At 41.4% G+C, this 21,240-nt stretch overlaps 2 protein-coding genes across 12 annotated transcripts; both read left to right on the top strand.

Annotated features, from left to right (window-relative positions):
* The first annotated feature begins 2,184 nt into the window (after window positions 1-2,184).
* HSPA14 (heat shock protein family A (Hsp70) member 14) lies at window positions 2,185-11,191 on the top strand. Of its 6 annotated transcripts, none has more exons than XR_014947771.1 (14): window positions 2,185-2,280; window positions 2,352-2,432; window positions 2,500-2,582; window positions 3,095-3,143; window positions 3,573-3,666; window positions 3,766-3,856; window positions 4,530-4,634; window positions 5,049-5,210; window positions 5,606-5,779; window positions 6,682-6,784; window positions 7,888-8,103; window positions 8,273-8,446; window positions 9,086-9,156; window positions 10,522-11,191. XR_014947771.1 is itself a non-coding variant. In XM_015874037.2 (14 exons), exons 1-14 carry the CDS (start codon window positions 2,224-2,226, stop codon window positions 10,598-10,600), a joined length of 1,521 nt encoding a protein of 506 aa, XP_015729523.2. In that variant the 5' UTR covers window positions 2,185-2,223; the 3' UTR covers window positions 10,601-11,191. The 6 variants fall into 6 exon arrangements, 3 of the variants coding, with proteins under 3 accessions (XP_015729523.2, XP_085407817.1, XP_085407894.1); XR_014947784.1 differs by having other exon boundaries at window positions 7,892-8,103; XR_014947742.1 differs by having other exon boundaries at window positions 5,624-5,779; window positions 7,892-8,103.
* Window positions 11,192-12,504: 1,313 nt separating this feature from the next.
* SUV39H2 (SUV39H2 histone lysine methyltransferase) lies at window positions 12,505-21,233 on the top strand. Of its 6 annotated transcripts, none has more exons than XR_014933137.1 (8): window positions 12,505-12,551; window positions 12,881-13,026; window positions 13,600-14,271; window positions 15,503-15,677; window positions 16,971-17,100; window positions 17,184-17,316; window positions 17,401-17,460; window positions 18,092-18,454. XR_014933137.1 is itself a non-coding variant. In XM_015874623.3 (6 exons), the coding sequence occupies exons 1-6, from the start codon at window positions 12,533-12,535 to the stop codon at window positions 18,199-18,201; spliced, it is 1,224 nt and encodes a 407-aa protein (XP_015730109.1). In that variant the 5' UTR covers window positions 12,505-12,532; the 3' UTR covers window positions 18,202-21,233. The 6 variants fall into 6 exon arrangements, 3 of the variants coding, with proteins under 3 accessions (XP_015730109.1, XP_015730192.2, XP_085368748.1); XR_014933132.1 differs by having other exon boundaries at window positions 15,531-15,677; window positions 18,092-18,324; XR_014933136.1 differs by lacking the exons at window positions 17,184-17,316; window positions 17,401-17,460 and having other exon boundaries at window positions 18,092-21,233.
* Window positions 21,234-21,240: the final 7 nt, after the last annotated feature.

Here is a 21,240-nt window from a genome sequence, read left to right on the forward strand (position 1 = left end):
AGGGTAACAGAACATTGGAACAAGCTGCCCAGAGGGGCTGTGCAGTCTCCTTCTTTGGAGATATTCAAAACCTGCCTGGACATTTTCCTCTATAACCTACTGTAGGGAACCTGCTTTAACAGGCTTGTTAGATTATATATCTCCAAAGGTCCCTTCCAGCCTTTATGACTGTGATTCTGTGACTTCCAAACAAAAGCAAATTGATATTTAATATGCTTCATGTCATCTGAAGAAAAGAATTTATCTTCTTGGGATATTTTCTAATAAGCACTCTAGTGTAAGTTAAAAACAAACAAACTGGCTTCAACTTTACTGCAAAGCTACTGAGCCAAACTAGCTCAGCATTGTAGATGATTTATAACACTGCAATTCCGTGCTGCATTGATGCCACCTGCAGGTATTAATGGCAGCCTTTCAATAGATTTCCCTGCCAAGCTCTCTCTGTACTTTTCCTGCCAATTCTGATTCTGCAGTCAGAATCTCAATCCATACAAAGACTCTGTCCAGCTTATTAAACATTAAAGCAGGTATTTAATTCACTGATTAATCACAATATTTAATTATTGACCCACTGTATGAACTTGCCTTTTCCCTGTCACCAAGCTACTGTGATCATGAAGCAATGAAGGCACTGAAATCAACTTTATCACGTGCCTTTTGCAACGGATGGAAAGTGTTAAAGCAAACCCAGAACTCATTTGCATCCTCCACCGAAAGCCAACAGCTTCAGGGGAGATGCACAGGTATCCAGGAACCTAATACAAGCAGTGCAAGGAATAACGATGGTATAACTGCATTATTTAATGAGGATTTAAGCACACTGTTTGAGGAGCTTATCTCATACATATTTATACACATATATAAGATGGATGCTTTTATGAAAACAAGTGACAGGAGCAGACAGGTTCCAGCAGTAGGATGTTGGCATCTACCTGTATAGTTTCATGTTGTCTGGGGAAGGCTCTTTTTGAAAACCAAGAGGGAAGTGCCATCTAGTGGATCTCTGTCCAGCTCTCCTCACAGCCAAGCTCTCCCCAGAGCTTTCCTTAGGAGCTCCATTGATCCCAGGCTGGAGATCGCAGTCTTCCAGCTGCCAGATCCTCCTTGGAGCTTAATTTCCTGATAATGAAGTCAGAAAACACATATGAAAATTAAAAGGAGTTCTCTCATCCTTCCTTTCTCATCCCAAGGGACATTTTAGAGTATATACGCTATTAACCAGCCACAAAACAGTCTGTTGTTCAGATTTGCTTCTATTCTAAATACTTAACAGATGTTACTGCATGATTTTCCTGCTATGGACAGTGTTTCAGCATTCAAGCCTTGCAGGCTCCCCGAGAACACAGGCATTATTTTGAGCAAGTTCACATCACACAGTGGCAGGCCTGGTTTGTGGATGTACCTGGGAATGTGTGGGACATTAAGCAGACTTAGGATGGGTCTTTCTCCTGTTCCTGACCAGAGGGAAAGCTTTGGCCAGGGGTGTGAAAAACCATCTTCTAGTTGCACCCTGACGCTGCTGGCACCAGCATTCCCCTCTCTCTTTCTACATTAAGCATATCAAGGCTTTCACTTCCTCACAGAACTGCCGTAACAAGTAGGGCAACCTTTTCTTTACAAGTGGGTTGCTCACCCTATTTCTAAGCTAAATCCAGCCCAGTGCAACTTCACACAGAATCACAGAATGAGCCGGGTTGGAAGGGACCTCAAGGATCATGTAGTTCCAACCCCAAAGCCTAGCAGGGCCACCAAACATACACTTCAGTTTTCTATTATCTAAGGAAAACGATGTATGTTGGCCTGGTTAGACTGCACAGAACCAGCACTTCAGCATGAACAATGTTAATGATGAGACTAGGCTAAACTAATATTTACACTGCTTGCATATGCTTCGTTAACTGTAAGCACAGCCATAAAACCTTCTCAGCATATAAATGAAGTACTTTATTCGTCCATCTCCGTTTCAACCTCTTTTTTCGTTATAACCTCTCTTTTAGTTATAACTCGCTGTTAATTTAACTCCCCCTACAGCTCTACCTCACAACCCGTTCCCGCCCAACGCCCCGCACCTCACGCAAAATCTGCCGCGTTGCCGTGCTCGATGACGTCACGCTCACCATTTTTTCCTATTGGTCGCTTCCGAATGTCGGGAAGAGAAGGAGAAGGGGATTGGTTGCGCGGGGTATTGTGGGGTGGCGGGCGCGCGTGGAGCGGGAGCTGTTAATGGCGGCCATCGGTGTCCACCTGGGTGCGACCTGCGCGTGTGCTGCTGTGTACAAGGTGAAGGGCCGCGGGGCTGGTGATGTAGGGCTGCGCTACAGGGCGGCTCACGGGAATGCTTCTCTCTACAGGACGGCCGTGCTGATGTGGTCGCTAACGACGCCGGAGATAGAGTGACTCCTGCCGTTGTGGCTTTCACAGAGAACGAGGAGGTGAGTTGGTGGGTCGGGGCGGGTTTTGATTGGGGATTTATTGCTTATCAGTCCGTGTTTTGTGCAGGTTGTGGGTTTGGCGGCGAAGCAGAGCAGGATAAGGAACGTTGGCAACACGGTGGTGAAAGTCAAGCAGATCCTGGGGAGGAGGTAAGAGGGGCTGGGGCTGCGGGTGTTGGACGGGATGAGGGAATTGGGTTTGTTCAGCCTGGAGAAGAGAAGGTTGCGGGGTGACCTCATTGCAGCCTTTCAATACCTGAAGGGAACTTACTCCCAGGAGGGGAGTAAACTCTTGGAAAGGGCTGACAATAGCAGGACACGGGGAAATGGTTTTAAGTTAAAAGAGGGAAGATTTGGGTTGGATGTTAGGGGGAAGTTCTTTACTAGGAGAGTGGTGAGGCCCTGGAACAGGTTGTGGATGCCCCGTCCTTGGAGGTGTTCAAGGCCAGGTTGGACGGGGCCCTGGGCAACCTGATCTAGTAAAGGTGTATGTTTGGTGGCCCTGCCAGGCAGGGGGGTTGGAACTACATGATCCTTGAGATCCCTTCCAACCCGGCTCATTCTGTGTGCATGTAAGTACGGCTTTCTTCTCTGGAGATGTCTTAGCATGGCTGATATGCACAACTACAGCTTATTGTGGTGTTCTCTGTTTGTCTTGACAGTTCTGGAGACCCCCAAGCAGAGAAATATATTAAGGAAAGCAAATGTTCCGTAAGTATGATGTAGTTTCTTGTTCTTGGGATAACTTGCTTCAGTTTACAGTGCTGTTCTCTGCATTGTTTGTGTGCTGTACTGATCAGCTCTTATATATGAACTGGTTTATTTTGACAGAGTAGAAGCAGGTGAGTGGTTTTAGTTGTTGTAGTATAGAAAACACTTTGATAGGCAAAGGAGGTTTTACAGCACTGTGCATGTCGCTGTTCTGGCTGTTGGATGATAGAGGCTCCTCCTTCTTTATTCTTTAGGAACTTAGAACAGAAACTAAACTGAACAATAGTTTCAGTAATAAATAACCAAAGTGGTAATACAGGCTCCTCCTTTTTTATTCTTTAGCTACTTAAAATAGAAAGTAAATTGAATGATAGTTTCAGTAATAACCAAAGTTTGCATCTAATGAAGGTGTGTTGTCTTTCTTTACAGGTAGTTGAGAAGAATGGAAAACTTCAATATGAAATAGATAATAAACTTATTAGCCCCGAAGATGTAGCAAAGCTCATTTTCAGTAAAATGAAAGGTATATAATAAATGTTTTAAAGATGTTTTCATAGTTTTAAGATATGATATGTTGGTGTTTTGCTTTTAATCAACATGTTCTGCCTATGTTTATAAACAGAAACTGCTCAGTCTGCATTGGGTTCAGATGTAAATGACGTTGTTATCACTGTACCATTTGATTTTGGAGAGAATCAGAAAAATGCCCTTGGGTAAGAGGATTAAGATTTCTCTGTTATTTGACGTGCCTAAAGCAGACCCTGTGGTAGATCAGCAATGGAAGTTCTGCTGGGCTTCAGCTCACAGCTGTCAGTCAAGACATTAGGTTCCTATTTGAAACAGGGGAAAATGCGAAGATAGGAGATCAAATCCTGACTAGTAACTTTACATGGGACTTACTATTGTGAAATGAAATTCTCAGTCAATTAAACTGAATGGGAGTTTTCATATCAAGAGAAATAGGACATCATTTAATGTGCTAGCTCTTCTGATAGATCAGTGTTGTCCTTTATAAATGATGCAGCAGATGCAGTTAACTGAAGAAAGAAACTGCAGCTGAACATCTTTCACTTTGTTAATTGATGCTTTGAACACCTCCTTGGAGATGTTCAAGACCAGGTTGGATGGAGCCCTGGGCAACCTGATCTAGTAAAGGTGTATGTTTGGTGGCCCTGCCAGGCAGGGGGGTTGGAACTACATGATCCTTGAGGTCCCTTCCAACCCGGGTCATTCTGTGATTCTGTGCTTTCGGTCATTTCACTTTGTTAATGCCAACAAATATAACCAAGTGCTGGATTGGTTGCGTATCTAGTTCTGATGAAGTCTTAATAGTGTGCATAACTACAGTGAAATGGCTAAGGTAAATGCTGTTATGTGTTATCACAGGGAAGCAGCTGCAGCTGCTGGTTTTAATGTTATGAGATTAATTCACGAACCCTCTGCAGCTCTCCTGGCTTATGGAATTGGCCAAGATTCACCCACTGGGAAAAGGTAAATATTTTACTTCTTAAACTTAAGAAGTATTCAGATAATTCACAAGGTTTTCAAAATAGCCACGACTGCCATCAGTGAAAACAGATGGCTTTCTTTCCCTATTGGTATTTGGTTTTTTACTGTTTATGTATGGGACCCATAGCCTTAAATGCAATGCTCAGTTGTGTTGTAGGGGTAACACTGCTGACTCTTGCTGTATGGAACAGAGTAAGTTGTTCTTTACGAAACGTGGTTAAGTAGTGAATAGTTACAGGGAAGGTAAATACAAACAGCTGAAATCAGATTTTCGTGGCAGAATTGATTAAAACCTGTATTATTTACATGGTAGTGGTGAGTTTAGAAAGTTTGCCAAAGTAAGCATAATTTTAGATGGCTTATTAATGCCACTTTCTATGTTCTTTACCATGGCAGCAATGTGTTGGTTTATAAACTTGGTGGAACGTCGCTTTCTATCACAGTTATAGAGGTAAACAGCGGAATATATCGTGTGCTTGCTACAGACACAGATGATGGCATTGGCGGAGTGTGCTTCACAGAAGCTTTAGCGCAACACTTAGCATCTGAATTCCAGAGGTAGGTTTTGAATGCCGAGTATGTTGTCAAGACAGGAACTTCATTATCTGATGCTTGTTTTTAAAAGAACTCGCATTAATTTGTCAGTTGTAGCAGACTGAGTCATTTTACTCACAAAGTTAGTAAAGGAACAGTCGGTTTTTGGAGGCTGTTGGTGCTGAGAAACAGTTCAGAGACTTAAAGCTTTGTACTTTAACATGAATGTCCAAGTTAAGAGGAGTGCCTCCCCTGGTGTTCTTTAGTTAGAAGTGAAGTAGATGCTCTCATATTCTGTGAGCTTTCAGTAGAGTCATTGTAGGTAACGCTAAAATATCTACAGACAAACGTTAACAACTCTGAATAATCTCTTTTCAGCGAGTTAATTCTGCTATTCAAATGCTTGCCTTCCAAAACAGACTTCTTTTATAATGTAGGTCTTGTAAGCACGACATCAGAGGAAATCCCAGGGCTATGATGAAGTTAATGAACAGTGCTGATGTGGCGAAGCACTCATTATCAACGTTGGGAAGTGCGAACTGTTTTGTGGATTCGCTTTATGACGGGTTGGATTTTGATTGTAACGTATCCAGGTAAATCAAACCTTGAAGCTTTTACTGTTATGTAGAAGTGTGCTGTAAGTTCTGTATTTAGAATGTTAGTAAACTTTGGGATTTGGCAATGCTACCTTTGGAAAACAGAAATAAGACAGAAAGTGAGTTTGTGGTGTTTTTCATATTGATTTAGTCATGTCGTGATCTGTCGTAGCTGAGCAGTAAGGTTAGAACTGTTTCTATGATGGATAAAAAGAATACACAGAAGAGGGTACACGGAGATCCCACTTTTGGAGCCTGGTCCCTGATGAAAAGCAAATAGATACTCAGTTACTCAAGATATTTTTCCTATTTTCTCCCTTCTTTTTGTTGCTGTGTTTTTGGGTTTTTTTTCTTATAGGGACTCTTAGTTAAATGAACCCCTGTATGATAGGAGTTGTGGGTATCTTGATGTTGGAGTGAGAAAAGTTTATCCAGCAGTGTCCTGCTCTAAGTACTTTCTTTCTTGGAAATGATCTTTTAGTGAAATATTCAGGAACTTTTTTATCATTCTTCCAGTCACCAGCAGCTTTAGCAAAGTGAAATTGGGCTTCAGTTTTTTTTTTATTCCAAAGCTGTGCGTGCATTATAGCAGCAGTTAGATGTGGCAAAGTCAGGCACAGTGTCTTTAAGCATGAGGAACTGCTGTACAGCATGTTTGCCTCAATGGGGATAACGATGCTCGTGTCACAGAATTTGCTTTACTATGTTTTTGTGGAGGGATCATAACAAAAGTAATAGGATTAATAATTGGGAAATAAGATCTTGACTACTTACAAATGGCATAAAATGAGGTAAAGCTAGAGAAGTAAATTATATTCTAAGAATGATCGATCTGTTGTAGGTGTTTGTTGCTAATGAATTATATTATGTGTTTTTTATTGTGTTTTTTTTCTTTTTAGGGCCAGGTTTGAACTGATCTGTTCTTCACTTTTTACTAAGTGTGTAGAAGCGATTAAAAAGCTCCTGGGGCAAGTTGGATTTACAGCTGAAGATATCAATAAGGTAATAATAGTTGTCTGTGTTATTCCTTATAGCACCACAAGAAAAAGTAGGGGATCTGTTTTCCTTACTCTGAGCTATTTCTGGATGTGTTTATGCATTTTTAGCTCTGATGCAACAAAATGTGTCCATTCCAGATCTTAAAAGGGTACTTGAACTGAAGCATGAGGTAGATTCAGTCAGTCATTTTTTGTTGATGCATATACTGAGTGAACAGTAGAGATTTGTCTCTGTTAGGTGTGTTAGTGTAACTCTCAGTAGATCTGAGAAGTACTTTCTGTAAGTTCAGTGTGTAGATTTTGCTTTCCCTGTATTTTGGATTGGTTTAGCAGTTGAAGTAAGCACAAATTTCAGCTTGTTCTCATGAGTTAAACAAGGCGCTGAATGTCTGCGTGGTGCCACTGCTTCTCCTCCATTCCTCCATGTTAAGACACTGGATTTGAAATCAGTGCTTTAATGTCAAAGGTGTTGAGTAAAACGTAGTAAATAGTACCAGTTGCTTCAGATGTCCTTTTGGCTTTAGTACAACACAGTATCTTCGCTGTAACAGCCATGCAACTACCTGTAGGGAATATCACTGTACTCATTACTCATGGAATCAGTGGAAGAAGTTTAGTAGCAGTTTGCTTTTGCAGCACAAAAGGCCAATCCCACACTGGAGTGTAATAACAGGAGCATAGCTATGAGTGTTGAGGTTTTTCCTTCCCATTCTGACTGCTGCATCTGGATGGCCATTTCTGTAGTTCACAGTAACAAAACACTGAAACTCATGCAGCAGAAAGGCTGAATCATAAGATGTTCAAGGATGGGCCAGAAGAATGATGTTTCCTTGGCTGTTAGAAGGCTCAGGGATAGACTTTTGTGTTGCCTACAGTTGCCTGGTTGGAAGGCATAAATAGGACAAAACATGACTTATTTGTCTAAGTACATGATGGAAAAGCAACCAGCACAAGAAGTTGTAATATGAGGGCAATCTGTGGTTATTAAAGGATCTCAGAGCAGTTTACAGTTCTCTATTGCAGGGGCTGTTGCCTGTCTTTTGTTGTTGTTGTTATTTGTTAATTCCTTTCTGAAAAGAGATTTGAAAACATTGTCATATTTTCCAGGTAGTTTTGTGTGGTGGATCTGCTCGAATCCCAAAACTGCAGCAGCTGATCAAAGACATTTTCCCCAATGTGGAACTACTGAGCTCAATACCTCCAGACGAAGTTATTCCCATTGGTGCAGCAATAGAGGCAGGAATCCTACTAGGGAAAGAAAACCCTTCTCTAGACGAAGAAGCCTTGTTTATTGAGTGTTCTGCTAAGGATATTCTTCTTAAGGTAAGGGTAAAATTACTTGAGATGTTACTGCTGCAGTGATTGTGTAGTACTACTTGTGCACTGATGTTTAAATAAAACAACATTGTTTTAATAAATTACCACGTAACACTGTAAGCTTCTGGCTCACTAAAATACTTAGAAAGACATGAACTTTTCTTTCTTTTTAAAGGGAGTAGATGAGACGGGGGCTGACAAATTCACAGTGCTGTTTCCATCAGGGACACCGTTACCAGCTCGAAGGCAGCACACCTTGCATGCTCCTGGAAACGCTTCTTCTGTATGCCTTGAACTGTATGAGTCCTTAGGGAAAAGTCCTATGAACGAAGAAAACAAATTTGCACAAGTGAGTATATACATGTGCATGTATCCTTGTAGTATATCCCACTTGGAAATCAAGTGGATTTAGGGGGTAAACCAAAAGCAACTATGCTTCTACTATAACTTTATGACTTCCCTAAATTAGATAGGATATTGGTATTAAATATCAGTTCAGGTCAAATGAAGATTTAATCATATTAGCACCAGGAAAAATAAAAAGATAACACTTGGAAGTCAGCCTTTTGAGAGAACACAGCTTGCTTGAACCACCAACGATCTTAGCTTTCAGTGTACTTATACAGCATCGAGATCTGAGGCTCGTCCTGCCACAGGGTCTTGGAGGATAGAGTAAGGAAATTGTGCAGTAAGTATAGAGTTGATCCTAGATAAAGGAGCATGCTCAGCTCTTAATCTTATAAGTCTTCCAGCTATCTTGCTGGATAGGCTCTGAAACATAAAAACACTGAAACAATTCCTTTTTCAAAGAGAAGCTTTTACTACAGGTGTGTACAGTCCATGGGACATGCTTTAGTGTCGAATACTAGTACATGTTAAACAGAATAAATTGCATGCCTCAGTTATTGCGTGCGTTGTTTTTTCCTTTAGATCAGTGTGCAAGATCTTAGAGAGCGTAATAAAAACCGTGGTATCTTTTTCCTTTTAGATTGTGCTCCAGGATTTAGACAAAAAGGAGGATGGCCTACATGATATATTGACTGTTCTCACTATGAAAAGGTACACAAAATACTTATTCTGCCATTTAACTTGTCTCATCACACTTCTAACAAATGGATTAACTCTAGCTGAGAGCAGTCAGGTTCTCAGGTGTCCTCTGGAAGGTGTTCTGGTAGTTCTTCTCTTGGGAATAACAGAAGTGAAACCAGTCTGCAGTAGTTGCTAATAAATACATGATGGGCTTCCTATGTGTGCTGCATTTATGAAGAAGTCCAGTGGTCCTCTCCTTTTAGAGGCATGTTAAGCATGAAAACCAGTGCCACAGGAAACTGGGCCTCATAAATGTTCCTTTTAGAGAATTACCTGTTTGTTTGTTGTAGAGGATCTTACATTTATGACAGGGGAGGGAGTATGGGATTGACACTGAAGAGTTTTCACTTTCGGATGTCTTAGAAAGTTGTGTACTTGGGCTGATGTGAAATAGTTGAAATAGTTTATAAGGATACCCAAAGGTGGAATTCCAAGTAATAAAAGCACGTTTGTCTTCTGAGGGTTCTATTGAAGTCAGTGCTGCTTTTCTAAATAATAAGTTCTCTAAGTATTGCTGAGAAACTAAATCCCTGCTTGCTAATTGAGTGCAAAATACTTTCATTTTCTTATGTTAACTATCAGGCACATTTAATTCTGTATTAATAGACATAAATACTTCAGTCTTGCAGTGGTTACAAGTTTGCACTGGTAAGAGATATGCCTCAGGATCTATATATATATAGATAGATAAATAGATAGTTGTTAGGTAAAAACATACTAATTATTTTAAGAGTTTTCCATTTCTTGTAAGGAATATTAATATTTTTCTAGGCATTACTTAGATTATTTTCAAGAGTTTTCCAATTCTAAGTTCAAGTATTAAGACCTTAAATTATTTTAAGTACAAAAAAGGAACACATCAGTGAATGTTCACCAGAACACGTTTGTCTAAATCTTACATGTGACTGTTTTCTGCCTAGATGAAATAGGATTTGATATAAGCTTCTTTTTCAGGAAGTTTGACTTGTTTGAAGACTGTTTTGTAACAGTCCTTGTGCTTTGAGGAAGATGCACTTCTCTGTTGATTTCCATCACTCATTTCTCAGTATGACTATCTTGAATATTACCATGTATTGTATTTCTAAGTTAGTTACAATAGCAATACAAGTATATAATTTATGTTCCTGAATCAATAATGTTATAGTTGGGGAAGGTAAAAGCTTTAATGGAGAACAAGAAGTATGTACCTAAATTTTCAACACAGTAAACTTAAACTGAAATGAAGCTTAAATAAGCATATTCTTCCCTGGATGCTCTGCTAATCTTGTTTGCTTTCATTTGCACAAGACTTCTGTTTCTCTGGAACAGACATTAACATACTATGTTTTCTTCTAGGGATGGATCCTTGCATGTTACCTGCACAGATCAAGATACTGGAAAGTGTGAAATCATCACTGTTGAAGTGGCATCATAATCTCATTTGAAAGGCAGCACCTTCCTGAGTTGATTTTTGTCTCTTGCTGGCTTCTCCCCTAAAATGATGACTGAAACGCATCTAATGAATCACAGAGAACTGTAATAAAAAGTAAACAGTTAATTTGCCACCAAATCTGTTTGCAGTGGAAAACATGGTCCGGAATGTCTATCTAGATGGCAGGCAGCAGCAGTGAATTATCAGCACCCTTTTAAAAATAATTTGAGGGCGTATCTCAGGTCTGTGGCTCAGCAACGAGCGTGTTATGTAGTCAAACAATGTTTTTAGACTAATCAGGTCCTGTATGTTTTCAGAGAGTATACCTGTGGTTCCAACCAGCATAACACTGAACCAGCAGGAGGTAGATATGTGGAAATCCACTCAAGTTATTGTGCTGAAAACTTGCCGTGGCCTTGATGTTGCCTGAAACCGTGAAGGTTGTGCCTATTTGGGCTGGCCCTTTGAGCAGGTTTTTTTCTGGTGTTACTGTAAGGTGGTTTTGTGGTGCTACCTGGAAGAATACTTGTAAGGGTTATATGTGCTTATTTATGTGTTTATTAATAAAAACTTTATACAGATGCTGTCATCTTTGATGCTGTGGCACTGTTCTCATCTGTAAATCGCTGTATGTTTGGATATCAACTGACACTCTTAATTCCGAGTAGAGGAATAATAAGAAGAAAGTGGGATGGGCAAGTATAGTTACAGCCTTTTAAAAGGAGTCTTGGGAAAACCCAAAGCCTGGTTCTGTCAGGGCAGCGCTGTCCTTATCCCAGTACTGTTGCACCTTTCTTCACTTTCTACCAGGCTGATGAGCACAGGCTAGTGGCCCAATGTTCCCTAAGGGGCTGTAAGTTTATATTGTGCCTAATGGTACAACTTGGGGGGGGGGGGGTTTATGGGGTTTTGGATTGAGTTGAAAGCGATTTTGAGCTGCGAGCAGCTCTTCTGAGAAGCCTGTCGTGATGTTTAAAGCGTCTGAAATCGTTCCCTGTGACTGTGAACTGGATTGGGGCAGTGTGGCCTCCTGGAGGCCTTTTGTCCCCCTGCCCATGTGTTGCTGCTGAAGGAGTGCTGTAAAGAAAGGGTGGCTGCACGGGTTTTTCGTTGTCTGGCTCTAAAGCAGAAAACAGTCCAAAAATGTGAAGGTATCACAGAATTGTAGGGGTTGGAAGGGACCTCTAGAGATCATCGAGTCCAACCCCCCTGCCAAAGCAGGCTCCCTACACCATGTCACACAGGTAGGCGTCCAGGCGGGTCTTGAATATCGCCAGAGAAGGAGACTCCACCACCTCCCTGGGCAGCCTGTTCCAGTGCTCTGTCACCCTCACTGTAAAGAAGTTCTTCCGCACATTCGTGCGGAACTTCCTATGCTGTACTTTCATCCCATTACCCCTAGTCCTGTCCCCAAGCACTACTGAAGAGACCAGCCTCACCGCTATGGCCCCCACACATCAGGTATTTATAAACCTGGATCAAGTCCCCTCTCAGCCTTCTTTTCTCAAGGCTAAACAGACCCAGTTCCCTAAGTCTCTCCTCATAGGGGAGATGCTCCAGGCCCTTCACCATCTTAGTGACCCTCCGCTGGACTCTTTCCAAGAGATCCCTGTCATTTTTGTACTGGGGAGCCCAGAACTGGACACAATATTCCAGATGAGGCAGAGTAGAGGGGGAGGATCACCTCCTTTGACCTGCTGGACACGCTCTTTTTAATACACCCCAGTATTCCATTGGCTTTGTTGGCTACAAGGGCACACTGCTGGCTCACGGCGGGTCGAGGAAAAAAGCCTGGAAGCAGAACCGACGTGGAACCGCCCCGCCGCCCTGTGAGGATCAGGCGCGCGGGCGCCGGTAGGCGGCCGTTCCCATAGCGCCGCCCTTCCCCCTCCCCTCCCTCTGCCGCCGCCTGCGGCCCTGCGCGGCCCCTCCAAGATGGAGGGCTGGCGAGGAGGTGAGGGCGGCGGCGGCGATTCGGGCCGAGGAACGGGATGGGGACGGAGCCGATCTCCCCTCCCTTCTCCTCGTGCTGGGCGGGCCGAGTGGGAGCGCGAACGGAGGCGGTGGGAGACAACGCGGAGCTCCGCGGGATCGTTCCGGCCGCCCGCGTGTGGCGCTGAGCTGAGGGGGGACGGCCCGGGGCCTCGCGCGCTCCCTGAGGCGGGATTGGGATGGGGGTCGGGGGGGGAACGTGGGGGAATTTGGGGTGAAGCGAACCCCAATGAGGGTTTCCATCGAGCCGAGACATTAAATAGGATTCTTTACCCGATTTTCTTATTGTAGCTTGGTATGTGCCATGTCTGGCTTCACGTGAGACCCTCCAAGAATTATGTAGGAAGGAAAATCTGATATGTAAATCCATTGGAATCACCAACAAGAGTCTAAAGACTTATGAGGTGGAATATTTGTGTGACTACAAGGTAGAAGAGGTAAGAGAAACACAGACCGAACCTGATCGCTCTTTCAGCTGAAATTTGGAAGGCAGACCGAGGTAGCTGTGCTTATGATGTAAAAGCAGCAGGCTGCCAGTACGAGGCTGTTGATGACACTGAAGAAAATACCTTGTGAACTTTGCAAACAGAAAGTGGCGTAGTTAAGCACGTTCAGTTTGCTGAAGTGTGCCTTGTTTTCCCTGAAATTATGGCAGTTTGGGGTTATAAAATGTTTCACCCGATATCCAGAAGTAAAGCAAAACACTTGACGCTTGTAGGTTGTAACTTGTATTCTGATGCTTCTCTGTTTGCAGCTGCATATATGTGCAGTGTTGTAGACTGAAAAGTTAGGGCCGTGTGCTGCAGCTGGATTCCTATGGCTTGGTTTCGCCATTGAAATTCAGCATCAGGATTTGACCTGATTGAGTTGATTTTTCCTTTTCTCCCAGTTCTAATTGTTACGTGGACATCCTTTCTGTACCACACTCTGTTAACTCTAGCACTGTGTCACGTTGTCTTTTGGTAGATCGAATGGTGGCTAAATCCTGTTATCTGTTTCTGTATTTCAAGGGCAAAGAATACTATCTTGTGAAATGGAAAGGATGGCCAGAGTCTTCAAATACTTGGGAACCTCAGAAAAATCTGAAATGCCCAAAACTTCTTGAAAACTTTCTTAGTGACAAGGATGAATATTTATCTCGGATGAAAGGAGGCAGAGCCCTGAAAGTGAGAAACAGTGTTAAAGCTTTGAAACCTGCTGTTGCAGATTACATTGTAAAGAAGGCTAAACAAAGAATAGCTCTGCAGAGATGGAAAGAAGAACTCAACAGGAAAAAGAATCATAGAGGAATGATTCTGGTAGAAAACACTGTGGATCTTGAAGGTCCTCCTATAGACTTCTATTACATTAATGAGTATAAACCTGCTCCGGGAATAAATGTAATAAATGGAATAACAACTGGCTGTGAATGCTCAGACTGCCCTGCTGAGAAGTGCTGTCCAAAGGAAGCTGGTTTTATTTTGGCTTACAATAAACGAAGGAAGCTGAAAATCCAGCCTGGCTTGCCCATCTATGAATGCAATTCATTTTGCAGGTGTGGCCCTGACTGCCCTAATAGAATAGTACAGAAAGGTACCCAGTATTCTCTTTGCATCTTCAGAACTAACAACGGCCGAGGTTGGGGAGTGAAAACCCTCCAGAAAATTAATACCAACAGTTTTGTGATGGAGTATGTTGGAGAGGTATGTGTTTATCTCATATGGATTATTTTGAAGGAGAAAACAGGTGAAAAACGTAATGAGCTTTCTCTCAGTTCCATCACTTCCTGACTTCAGCTCTACTTTTGAGTAGAAGAATACACTGAATAGACATTTGTGCTGGCAGTAAGATTATATTATCCAAAACATCCTCCATTCCAGAGGCTGGATATGAAGAGAACACATCTTTTGTGTCAGTAAATAAGTATTTTTGATAATTATTTCAAAATTCTAGCATTTCTGAAAATGGATCCTCCTTTTCTTTCTTGGCAGTTGTATTCCTTGGGGTTTTTTTTCCATATCTTTATTGTAGTTCTTGCTGTTCCCCAGGCACAACTATTACCAAACTCTGCACCCAGTCAGTCCTGTTTCTGTTCTGTCCGCGTAGCCTGTCTCGAGCTATTTCAGAACAGAACTTGAATGCTGTAAAATACAGAGTCTGATTTCCTCTTGAGATCTGATCTTACTTTGTGTTACCTGCTTCAGCCTCTGTTCTGCTTCACGGCCCTTTGCATCAGCTGCTCTTGGCAGCCTCTCCGATCCTGTTGCGTATCTGCTTTGCTAATACGATGACTCAAAAGAACTCATTCTGTCCCTGCTACAAATGTTTATGGTCTTGACTGTCTTACCTCCATGCTTCCTGCCCCAGATCTTCTAACTCATCGGGTTTGTACCCTTGGAATTGATTCCTACAAACATGCAGGAGCCTCGTGTGATTGCAGAACTTTGTTGCTTAAAGCAAAGATGTGGCCTGGCAGAAAAATTCTGTTACTTCGAACTCTGTTACTTTTTGTATCAGTGCTGCTGCCAAATGGTAATTCCTTTGCTGGTTGTGCACCATGGAATACATTTAATGCAGTGGGCTGCAGACAGAGTTTTTAAAGCTGTGGCTTCTATTGAACATTGCTGTAGTTCTTCTGTTCCTTTGGGGATCCTCTGGATTTCCACCTCTGGTAGCATTTACCAGCAGCAAAATACTTAATTTGGGTGATGCTTTTTCCTGAGCCAGCGAGATACCATAGACAAGTTACATCCAAAGAAGCCTCAGTCACTAATTAATTAATATAGCTCTATACATGTATTCTTTATTCATTATACACAAAATACTGTTTCAACATGAAAAAAAACAACAACAAATGTGATATTTTTCCTAAGCAAATCTTTTCTAACTTGTGATTTTTATTTTAATGTAGTAATAGTTAATAATATGATGCAGGTTTCTCTTTGTTTTTATCTTTTTGTAGGTGATTACAAGTGAGGAAGCAGAGAGACGAGGCCAGTTCTATGACAACCAGGGAAATACGTACTTGTTTGACTTGGACTATGACTCAGATGAGTTTACAGTAGATGCAGCTCGATATGGAAACGTGTCCCACTTTGTGAATCACAGCGTAAGACCTTGGTTTCTATCCTGACTACTTAGAGAATTATCCTAATTGGGCCAGAAATATCTTGTCCTACTGCAGATATTTTCATACTATATTCACAATTCTTTCTGAAGTTTTTCATGCCAACGCAATCTAGGCAGTTAGACAGCGCAGTGCAATGATAGAATGCAATATCACAGTATCACAGTATTGTGCGGGCTGGAAGGGACCTTAGAGATCATCAAGTCCAACCCCCAGGATTCCAGCCCCTGTGTAGCAGAGCGGCACTTCTACCACTTGCGCCACAGGGGGATTCAAACCCAGGCCTCCAGTGTTGCAATGCAGCATTCCTACCACTGCACCACCGGGGCACACTGTTGAACTGAAGTACGTTAAACACGAAACCTTAACTATGTAAAGAAATTATAATGATGTTTAGTTCAATAGTGATCTGCTCATTACCGATGTGTGCAGACTCTGTTCTACAAATATAGCACTAGAAATACAGTGCACTGCATCTTCAGATCCGTGAGCTGAAGACATCACTGGTATTTCATGCAGGCTGGATGGGGGAAAAGCATGAAAAGTCTTATGTATGGTCTGCTCTTCCCTTTTGAAAATGGTAACAAAACATTCTTGCACTTGTAAAGTTAAAAGTCTGACTTGAAGTAACACTATGTGTTACTTGTAAAAAGCACGTCTGCAGTTTAACTGCAGTTTAACAGGCGTTTCAGTGACTATTGACTTCTGAAACTTCATCTGTCGAACATGAGAAAGCAGCTTATAGCTCACATGTAGTTTGCCTGACACCTCCCCTCCTGCCTGTACCAGATAATACAAAGCTGAGATTAGCAATTAAAAATAGTTACCTGCAGTATGAGAATATTATTTCTGGCCTAGAAGCAATGTTTGCACTCATTATTCTGCATTTATGTTTGTGTGGCTTAAGGTGCTGTGTTGGTTTCTTTTTGCATATTATTGCTCTTATTATTAAGCTTATTAATTATTTGCATGGATTTAGTCAGTACTTCACCTTTGTCTTTTTTTGTTGCCGTATTTTGAAGTTACCATTATTTTAAGTAGGCTGTTATATACTAATAGTCTCTGTACTGTGTGAAAGTTGCCTTCTTGAAAGGGCTCGGCCTTAAGCTCTGAATGGTCTTCGTTAACGCTATTTCAGAACTGTTGATTTTGGAACACAGATGACTTGACTTTTAGACTTCAGTCACTAAGCACCATTTCTCCCTCTCCCGAATACGTCAGTGAAATTTACTGTGCATTTCTTTAACAGAAACTTCATTAATTTTTGCTCCACAGTGTGATCCAAATCTTCAAGTCTTCAATGTATTTATCGATAACCTTGACCTGCGTCTTCCTCGAATAGCACTGTTTTCCACAAGAACCATTAAGGCTGGAGAGGAGCTGACCTTTGACTACCAGATGAAAGGTCTGCAGGTTTTATGTTGCTCTAGAGGGAAGTGGGGGGCAGCGGCTGATGTTGTTGCAGTCTGACTAATGTCGATGTTTTAGGTCAGGCATTGCATCTCACTAGATGTCCCTCACTGACAGTGCACAACCAGAAGCTTTGTGTGCACCTCTAGTGCATTACTTCCTTCAGCACTCCAGGTTCAGATCAAGAGGTTGTGTTGGAACCTCTGACAAGGTAGCTTGCTTTAAAGATCGGTCGCAGGACTGCTCAGAATCATGGTCAGGACAAAAAACATATTTAAGCTTCTTTTTCTTGAAGCTCTCATTTCAGGTAAACCACTAGAGAATCTCCTTAGAAGCAACTGCTGAGTGATGTAAGGTACCGTAGGTGCATATAGTGATTGTTATGCAGAGACTTTGGGAAGAAATGTTCTTGGTAAAATGTTACCAGTTTCTATGATAATCGACTTTCCATTCAGGAATTCTATTTTCTTTTTCTTCCTTTCCCCAGTACAGTATAAAATGTTTGAACCTGGTTGGCAGTGGTGTTCTCTGTGTCAAGCTGTGCATGCTTGTAAACCACTAAACCACATCATATTGTTTTCCCAGCTAATTCATTTCCAAAGAAGTATCTTTATGCTCCAGAGCCGAACCGTGTTCTTGCAGAAGCTCTCTTTCAATACTGACCAAGTTCCCTTATTGAAATCTCTTCTAAACCTCCCCCTTTTTTTTGTGATGCTTGTGATGCTGATGTTCAAGGCAGACTGTGGTCTCAGCTGACCAACATGCCTATAGGCTTGAGCTCATCGAGCTTTGGATGCTGACATGTGTGACAAGTGTTGGATAAGCAGTTGTAATGTGGGTGTTGGTAGAATTCAGCATAGCTTCACACACAATTCCTTCAAGAGCTGGGGTGGCAGAAAGCTTTTGGAAGCCTTTTGTCTTGAATTCCGAGCGCAATTTCAGTCTTTCCATTCAAATGTTCTTATTTGTGTTTATCTGTGTTACAGGTTCAATAGATCTGACTTCAGATTCTGCTGATGGTCTGAGCTCATCCAGAAAGAGGATCAGAACAGTGTGTAAATGCGGAGCTGTGTGCTGCAGAGGTTATCTCAACTGATTTTGAGTACCCAAAGTCACAAATACTTGGTTCTCTTCTCTAAGAGTTTTAAGGAGACTCTTCTTTCATACATATATTATTCTTACAGCTTATGTAAAGAAATACAATGAAAGCAAGATGCAATGTTTGTAATTAAAATGGCATTGGCCAAAGAAAGAGGTCTAGTGTTTCAGGTTGAAACTGATAACGTGGATTAAAATTTAATTTTTTTATCATTGTTATTTAGGAAGCAGTAAAGTATATGGTAAGAAAACTCTTGAAAATGTATCTTGATTTGGATTTTAAATGTAAGCTCACAGCGGTAGGTCTTTTAGGAGCTGATTTCAGTGGGATAAAGTGGTGTTGCGTATGTACCTTGGAAAGAAGGTAATAGAAGGCATTCAATTTGAGTCCTAGGTCATAGAGACTGTAGGATCCCTTTTGTTTCTTGGGGTTTCTTTTAGTGGTGGTGCGTAAAAGGAAGGCTCAGAGAGAGAGAGAGTAGCAATAACAGTTACGGCACCACGATGAGAGGCATCGGACCAGGTCTAAAAGGCAGCTCAGAGGAATGCAGATTGTAAAAGCTCCATTGAATTCCACACGAGTAAAGTCATCGGGATTAGTTGAGTCTGGGGGTCTTAAACATCTTTAGCTGGTGTTGTGTTGTTTAGAAGTTTTACGAATAAAATTTCTTTAATCGTTGCATTCTGACTTTTAGTTCAGATTCTGTAGGAGCTCTTCATTTCTGCACAGAACTTGTAAATATTGGATTGTTATCAGTAACACACACGGTTTTATTTTCCTCGCAGCAATTTGGCAGTCACTGCTGAAAGAAAAATGAATTAGTGGCTGCAGTCGGGAAATAGAAAATAGAGTCGTTTAAGGAAAGTAGCCTATTGCCCATCAACACTGATGCATTCTGGAGATACACGTAGTTACCTTTTAGGTGTAGAAATAGCTTGGGAATTGATATGTATTAACAGTTGGTTTTGCTTAAGTTTTGACATACTGTGACTTTTTCTTTTTTAACCTAGTGACAGATTTTTAAGAGATTAGGCCTATTTTTCTCTTGTTGCAAAAATATTAACTTCAGTGAAGTTAGGCTAGGGTTGAGCTACCTGTTTGCTGTAGTCATTTGTAACATGTTCTTGAATGTAAAGGCTGAGAAGAATACTGTTCTTCAGCTGTTTGAATCATTTTATTATTATTACCTTAAAGTTGTCTTGATCTGTTCATAATATGTGCTAAGTTTTGCTTGGCTTCAAAGACACTGAAGAGCACTTGAGTTTGGTTATGAGTGGAGTTACAGCCGAGGTCCTTGCTCTGGGGATATGTGAAGGGCTTTATTCTCATGGATTAAAAGCTTGTAAAACTTGCATGTTGCTTACAAATAATTGCTTACAAGATGTTGGCAGTCAGGCAGAATGTTGTTGCTCCCTAAATGGATGCTAGCTATGTATCATAGGTCAGCTAGTTGCCTTTATAAGGTGCACAGCTGTTGTCTCAGGTGAATGAAGTCAAGTACCCAGCATATATTGGTTTACTTAATTTGTTAGAAAATGCCTTAAACTTCACGCTGATTCCTAGCACTCCAAGAGTGGTTCAGAGGATAACACAGGTTGTCTGCAGGTTAGGAAGCACTGTTGCATTGGCACTGAACATCCGGCTCTTTGGCAGAAAGCATCATTCTATATTGCTTATAGATGTTAAAATCAGTTTCACAGTTGGAGCCAAGAGCGTGGGCACTGAAAGTCCTGCCTGAGCTTTGTAATCTATAACACAAAGAGATACGTGTTGAAATTGTTTTACATGAGTAGGAGGAAACTCGCTTATGTTTAAAAGTATTTGATGCTGAGAGGCTCAGCTGTATCCACACACTTGGGTAAATGCTCCGTCTAGTCAGTTGTTAAAGTGTCACTTCTCCAACAGTGTTTTATTTATTGAAGTGAAATGTGGAGCTTTAACAAACTCTAGATTCTCTTCTATCATTTGGAGCTGTTTGCTTTCTCTTGCCTGTAGCCCAGTTTAGAAACTCATTCCACACAGACGGAATCTGCAACCTCCAGCTCCTGGATAGATTCCTTACTACATTGGTTTCTCTGGCCTCTGCTGTGCGAGTTGACAGGATGGTTTACCACCCTCTTGGATTTAAAAATCACAAATAAATACAGGTTCAAAGATAAAGTCTTACCAGTTGTACTTGAGTTCCGTGTCTGCCTTTTTCCCAAGGCAGTATATGTTATCACCAGCATTGAAGTAACAAACACTGTTGTTCTATAAGGATATGTATGTTACCTCTTGTGTGTTAAATAAAGGACTTTTAATTTATCTTCTGGGAGGTAACAGTATTTTGTATTTATTTAAAGTGAGTTCACATATCCAGTTTCTAATTTAGAATACCGAACAGTGTTGATATCTACATACTCAGTGCATTTGCGGTTGGTAACGGAACGCTGCATCACTTATAAAACTGCTGCTGTTTCTATGAGTTCAGGGGGGAAAGTGCCAAATTGGAAAAGAAGGATGTCATGGTTTACTGTGTAGTCTTCTTCTGTAAGTTGCAGATTAAGTAAAATTATTCATGCTTTATATGACGTTATGATGTGGAATACTGCTAGCAAAATTACAAAATAATTAAACCATGACAAAGGAGAAAGGTATTTTCCATTTTTTAAGGAGCCTAAAGCAGCCCAGCTCCTGCCTTAGTTTGGCTTTGTGGTCTGTTAGCATCATCGCAGCCACTTCTTCAGTTGTGTGCCTGTACTTCTTGAGTCAGGTAACCCGTGCTCTGTCATCTGGCTTCTTTTTTTGTGGTTGGCTTTATTTTCGGAGGTAGCAGAACCAATGCTGCAAGATTTATCTGTAAGATTGTTTATTTAATCTCCAAGTTAAGTCAATCTTTGGGTTATTTCTAATGTACGTCTTAGGACTGTGTACTTTAGCATATGCAGTTTGTAAGCTCAGGAACATTTTCTTCTCATGATGTGCGACCTCTCGTATTGCTTCTCTTCCTACAGTTTTTGACAAAATAAACTCAATTTAGTTTGGTTGTTTTTTTTT

The sequence above is a fragment of the Coturnix japonica genome, chromosome 1 (genome assembly GCF_054131305.1).
Source record: "Coturnix japonica strain WE chromosome 1, WE-NBRP24, whole genome shotgun sequence".
NCBI classification, from domain to species: domain Eukaryota; kingdom Metazoa; phylum Chordata; class Aves; order Galliformes; family Phasianidae; genus Coturnix; species Coturnix japonica.

Bases quoted from the DNA above. Each gene is read 5' to 3' on its own strand.
- HSPA14 (XM_015874037.2), top strand. From the start codon at position 2,224: ATGGCGGCCATCGGTGTCCACCTGGGTGCGACCTGCGCGTGTGCTGCT. The intron at 2,281-2,351 runs GTGAAGGGCCGC...TTCTCTCTACAG, and splicing joins CGTGTGCTGCTGTGTACAAG to GACGGCCGTGCTGATGTGGT. The intron at 5,780-6,681 runs GTAAATCAAACC...TTTTCTTTTTAG, and splicing joins TTTGATTGTAACGTATCCAG to GGCCAGGTTTGAACTGATCT.
- SUV39H2 (XM_015874623.3), top strand. The intron at 13,027-13,599 runs GTAAGAGAAACA...CTGTATTTCAAG, and splicing joins GTGACTACAAGGTAGAAGAG to GGCAAAGAATACTATCTTGT. The intron at 15,678-16,970 runs GTAAGACCTTGG...TTTGCTCCACAG, and splicing joins CCCACTTTGTGAATCACAGC to TGTGATCCAAATCTTCAAGT.